The sequence below is a fragment of the Vicia villosa genome, unplaced genomic scaffold (assembly GCF_029867415.1).
Source record: "Vicia villosa cultivar HV-30 ecotype Madison, WI unplaced genomic scaffold, Vvil1.0 ctg.003855F_1_1, whole genome shotgun sequence".
Taxonomy (NCBI): Eukaryota; Viridiplantae; Streptophyta; class Magnoliopsida; order Fabales; family Fabaceae; genus Vicia; species Vicia villosa.
The window spans coordinates 15,019-20,623 of record NW_026706317.1 but is presented as its reverse complement, the minus strand read 5'-3'; the positions used below and the strand labels follow the sequence as shown (position 1 = coordinate 20,623).

The window sequence follows — 5,605 nt, the reverse complement described above, 5'->3', positions numbered from 1 at the left end:
TTTCCCGTGGAAGAACTTAGTGTTTTTGTCTCCATGATTGAGCCATAGGGCTCTGCTTCTTTGCCTCCAAACCACCTCTTCAGCCTGCAGGAGGTTGTCCCTCTGTCTCTCTAGGGCCTTGTAAGTATTAATCTTATTTGCCTCGGCATCCCATCTCACTTCCTGTTGCAGAAGCTTCTCAATTCGCTTTAGTTCCATGCTCACATTCTTGATTCGCAGCTCCTTGAAATGGTTGTCTAGTTCCTTCATGGCCTCGATTTTTTGAACACACGAGAGGTTGCCTTGATGCCAAAGATTTTGAACTAATCCAGCGCATGAAGGGACCCTACACCAAACCTCTTTGAACCTGAAGATGTGTCTCTTTTTCCTTGTAAACCCTCCACTGTCAGCTTCCAAATGAACTCTAATGACTGCATGATCCGAACCATACCTTCCCAAGTGAGAGACTTTAATGGGAGAGAACCTATTAATAAAGTCTTCCTTAGCAAGGCATCTGTCAAGTCTGATTTGAATGTTATCAGCATCCTTGCGTCCATTGGTCCAAGTGAAGGGATATCCTTCAAAACCAAGGTCCAATAGGCCACACAGATCCATGGTGTTTCTCCCCGCAAGAAGTTGCCCTGAGGTTCTGGTTATCCCTCCCTGCTTTTCATTCTTGGAAACGATATCATTGAAGTCCCAAAAACACACAAACTTCCCACCTCCTTGACTTGCAAGCTGTTGGATAAGGGCCCAAGTTCTGCTCTTATTCTGTTCTTTAGGGAAACCGTAGATGCCACAAAATCTCCAATCCTGCGTATCACACTCATCATGAATACTACCCTCAATATGGTTTAGCGAAAAGGACTGAACCCTTAGTTGAATCGAGTCCTTCCACAGGAGGGACAAACCACCAGCCCTATGCCTACTCTCTCCTCCACAGTCAACACTAAAACATCCTTCGAAAGAGCTTCTATTTTTGATGTTTTGAAACTCAGAACTTTTGAGCCGTGTCTCCATGAGAAACAGCATATTAGGGTTTTCGATACGTATAACACGCATCAAAGATCGAACTGCCCGGGGGCTCCCCAAACCCCGACAGTTCCAACTTAATATTTTCATTTTGTCAGGCGGTGTTGACTTGGCAACACCACCTCTGGTAATTGTTCAGGAATTTCCTCCACCATGTTCTGTCCCTTCCTCTTTTTCTCACTTCCACCCCACTCCCCAATTTCTCCTTCTACAACCATCACATCAATCAATTGTCTCTTTCCCACTTCCTTTTCAATCTTCTTACTTTCAGCCACAGTTGTCTTGCCCTTTGCATTCCTTCGCGTCCATTTCTTCCCTCTCTCCCTCTGAATCTTTTCTGACTTATCTTTGCCGCCTCCAGTATTTGAAATATCCACCGCGCTAAACGACTCAGCAACAGCTTAAATCTCAAGGGGGTTTTGTCCACCTGCATTCTTCTCCATCCTCTCCTCAGTCGTAGACTTTGGCCGCTGCTCCACCTCTCGTGGTTTATTGACTTCCGCCTCATCACTCTTTTCCTTGTTCCTTATCTCTTCCTTGCTGTGCTCCGATGATACATTAAAAAGAGATTTACTGCAAGACCCGGAGTTTGATTCCTTTTTAATGCTGGTTTCTTGGGAGCGTGGGAGGGGGGAGGCCCGGAGCCACGTGCCATACGCCAAATCCTGTTCCTCTAAATCTTCAAATCCTTCTTCGCTCAGTTCACCCACAGTTTCACAATCTTTCAGTTGATGCCCCAGCTTCCCACAGACAAAACAAAACGTAGGGAGACGTTCATACTTGAAGAAAACTTTGATATTCTTTTCCTTGAACCGAACTACCGTCCCTCTTTTCAAAGGTTTTTGTAGATCTACTGTCACCTTGATACGGAGAAATCTTCCAATCCGGTTCACATCCCTCTGATCCATTTCTTCAAAGGATCCCAAGATACCCCTAAGTTTCTTTGCCATCGCTTCCGTCCTCAGAAGGAGTGGAAGTTCGTAAATTCGAACCCAGAAGCTGCTATAGTGCATGTTAAGCGCTGACGGTTGCTCCTCACCTGAAACTCTAGATAACACAAGAAGGTGTCTGTCGAAACTCCACGGCCCGTTGCGAAGTACATTCTCCAGATCTCTTCTTGTGCTGAATCTGAACAAGAACAAGTTTTTGCTGAGTTCCTGTGTGTCAACTGGGTTTTTAAGTTTCCACGCTCCTGTCATCGTGCTGATAAAAGCCCGGGAGTTAAAGCTATTATCAGACCACAACTTCCCTGCTAGCGTTCTCTGGAATATCTCCGCTCCGCCAATTTCTTCCACATCCGCCGTAACTCCCTCCTCTTCCTCCTTAGACAACGAAAATTCCTTCCACCTATCCATGGCCGCAAAAGAGAAGAAAAGTAGGCTTCACCAGGCTCCACGAACAACCGGGAAAAAAAAAAACCACTCACGAAAAGTGGGGAATACCAGTATAGGACTGGGGAAAAGCCTTGCAAACCCTAAGAAAGGTAAGAAGGGGAAAGACACGCTAAGTTTTTTAGAGAGAAGGTGGAGCCTCTCTCTCTACAAAAACACGTGAGGTCGGTATCCTTTTGAAGAGTGCAACTTTAATGCATTAGAAAATACCAATCTCATATCATTAGCGAATTCATCAGGGCTTGAATACAATCTCAACTTAGCTTCAATATCTTTCAAACCAATTGAATTAGTCATCTTTTTATCATTCAAATCACATCCATCCCTTCCTTCTATCATCTTCTTTAAAATCGCCCAACATTGCTTTCTCTTGTAATCTTCCATTGGCTTCTGTTTCTCTCTTCCTTCACAAGAATGGAATAACAAAGAAAGAAAATTTGAATATAGTGTTTGGTGAAGGTTTATGAGAGTGTGGTTGTGTTTTTATAGATGACAAAATCAAATCAATTTTTCACAGCCAAATCTTTTTAAATCATCATTTATTAATAGCGATATCTTTTTAATTAAAATCGTATTAACTATAATACAGCATATTTTTACGGGACTGTATCTATAAGTTAGTTTTACGGGTGTATATGTATATGAGTATATCTTTTAGTTAAGTTCATACTTTAAAAACTAAGTCTTTTTTAATCATTAATTAAACACCAATTTAAATTAAGGGAGCTTCTACGGTGAAATCTCACAATTGAGTGATTAGTGATGTCGTTTTAATTAAATTGTATATCAATTTTCTATTAAATTAATAATAATTTACAAATTAAAAATAATTTTTGTTTGAATTTAAATAAAATAATAATTCATAATGATTTTTACTTGACAAAATTAATTTTACAATTTAAATCAAAATTTTACTTAACTAATTTATTTTTAATCTTAACTAAATAGATTTAATATTTTATCAACCGAAAAAAAAAGAGTATATGAATATGATTTTGATTTATATGTGAGAGTTTATTTTGTATTTTGATCAAACACACATGTTTTAATTCATAGGAGAGAAATTTCTCATTCAAATTCATGATGATGATGTTTTTTTAATAGAAAGATGACGTTGTTTTAATAGATTTTTACAATAATAATTAAAATTAAAATATAATATAAAAATTGAGATAATTTTTTCACTTTTAATTTGTTAGAGACTTAATTGTAATATTATTAGATATGAGGATACATAATAAGTGTTATAATAAGTGTTATGTATCATATAATCCTAATAAATGTTATGTATCATTTAATATTAATAAATATTATGTACCATATAATCCTATATGGCACTCAACATTACTTTTTAATTGATCAAAATGTTGACTTCACCAAAAAAATTAATTGTGTGAAGTAGAATTTTCCTTAAACTAAAGCTGTATAACTATAATGTAGGATATATTTTTATGCAATTTTTTAATTAGCTACTCTTCTATAAATAAGAGGAGTATTAGGGGTACTCCAACCCAAACAAGAAAACAAGCATTAACCTCACACTACAATTGATCAAAAACAAAAGAAAGGATTTTTAAACCATTCATAGAAGTTACAGTTAATTTTCTCCTTAGCAACAATTGCTAGCCACCACCAAGAATGTCAAAGGATCGTGTAGAATAGTTCATCGATATCTAGTTTTGCGGCATTAAAGATTATGTCATTCCTCTGCTTCCAAATGCACCAACATGTAGTCAGCCAAATTGCTCCTATCCTGTTAACTTCCATCTTCTCCTTCAAAGATTCTACCAAATTCAATAAGTGGATGCCACAATCTTCAGCAATAGGTAGTTGAACATTCAGCCACAGGCTTATTTTGCTCCACAATCCGTTCAACTTGGAGCAATGGAGAAACAAATGATTAGTGTCCTCCACTTGTAAATTACAGCAAACACACAAAGCCTCGTGATCTTGATTGAGTATGTTTTGCCATAATAGTTGCTTCCGTGACGGTGAGCTATCAAGCAAGAGCCTCCACCCAAATATCTTCAATTTCGACGGGACAACAACTCCCCAAATGATGCTCAATCCTTCTTTCCTTCCAGCCTCCAACACTCTTGTAGCATGAGTCTGTCTAAAATTCATGACCTAACCGTAAAATTCTTGGATTTATCAAAGGGCCATATCACTATCTCTGCAGAATTAGCACAAGGGCTGCAACCATACAGCAGCTCCATCAATTATCCATACTCCGTAGACGCCTCCAGCCCCAAGACTTCTTCACCTATTATGAGTTTCCACCGCCAAATGCTTTCGCATCAAAATCCCTTTGTGTTAATTACAACTTCTTTAGATACAACTTCCAGATAGAGATGAGGAAAATGGTCATCCATACTGCCCCACCCCAACCAACTAGATTTCCATAAAAAAGAAGATTTTCCATCTCCTAGCTTATACGTGACTTTCTTCAAGATATCTTGAGGTTCTTCACGCAGCAACATGAGATCCTTCCACCATAGTGACTCTTTAGTTGTAGAATATGTGTCATCCTGAAACCACATCCTTTTCCTTACGTATCCATATGTAGCTTCCAACACGCCACTCCAAATTGCATCTTCTGAAGATGAAGAAAACACTAGAAATAGGGGGTTTGAATAGGGTTTTCACTCTTTGAATGTTTCTCGCTTCTTAAAATTATTATGCTAATTAATGCTTTATAAAGACAATGCGGAAGCTAGAACAGTAAAGCAAGATATTAAAGAACACACGATATATCCTGGTTCACTTGAGAAACCCTCAAGCTAATCCCTTACACCCTTCCGAGGTGATTTCACCTTAAACAAGATCTTATTCCATTATAACCAAACCAATTACAATCACACAGGTTAATAGTCGGTGACTAACATTTGCACAGACAACCCCTGTGACTAACGACCTGCACAGGTAACCCCGGTGACTAACACCTGCACAAGCCACTGCTTGTGACTAACCAATAATAAAATGTTCAATGATTTGAGTTAACAGATATAATATTCATTGACTCCTTTAGACTTCTGACCTTCACTCTGTCTTCCAAGAGGAATTCCCACAATGACCACAACCACTGTCTTCTTGAGCTTCTGACCTTCGCTTGGTCTCTCAAGGTATAATCAAACAACAATTTGAAGGAATATTTGTTTACAATAAAGTTCTTCTCCACATGCAATAGTAAACTCAATTAAGTA

The 5,605-nt window shown here is 38.4% G+C and overlaps 1 protein-coding gene across 1 annotated transcript; it reads right to left on the bottom strand.

Moving 5' to 3' along the window:
• Window positions 1-1,097: 1,097 nt before the first annotated feature.
• On the bottom strand, window positions 1,098-2,366 carry LOC131641567 (uncharacterized). Its single transcript, XM_058911870.1, has 2 exons — window positions 1,474-2,366; window positions 1,098-1,392 (listed from the first exon to the last, which is right to left on the bottom strand). The coding sequence occupies exons 1-2, from the start codon at window positions 2,364-2,366 to the stop codon at window positions 1,098-1,100; spliced, it is 1,188 nt and encodes a 395-aa protein (XP_058767853.1).
• Between the last annotated feature and the right edge of the window lie 3,239 nt (window positions 2,367-5,605).

Excerpts from the sequence above, each read along its gene's own strand:
- LOC131641567 (XM_058911870.1), bottom strand. The coding sequence starts at position 2,366 with ATGGATAGGTGGAAGGAATTTTCGTTGTCTAAGGAGGAAGAGGAGGGA. Across the intron at positions 1,393-1,473 it reads GAGGTGGAGCAGCGGCCAAA|CGCGGTGGATATTTCAAATA; the intron begins GTCTACGACTGA and ends TGAGTCGTTTAG.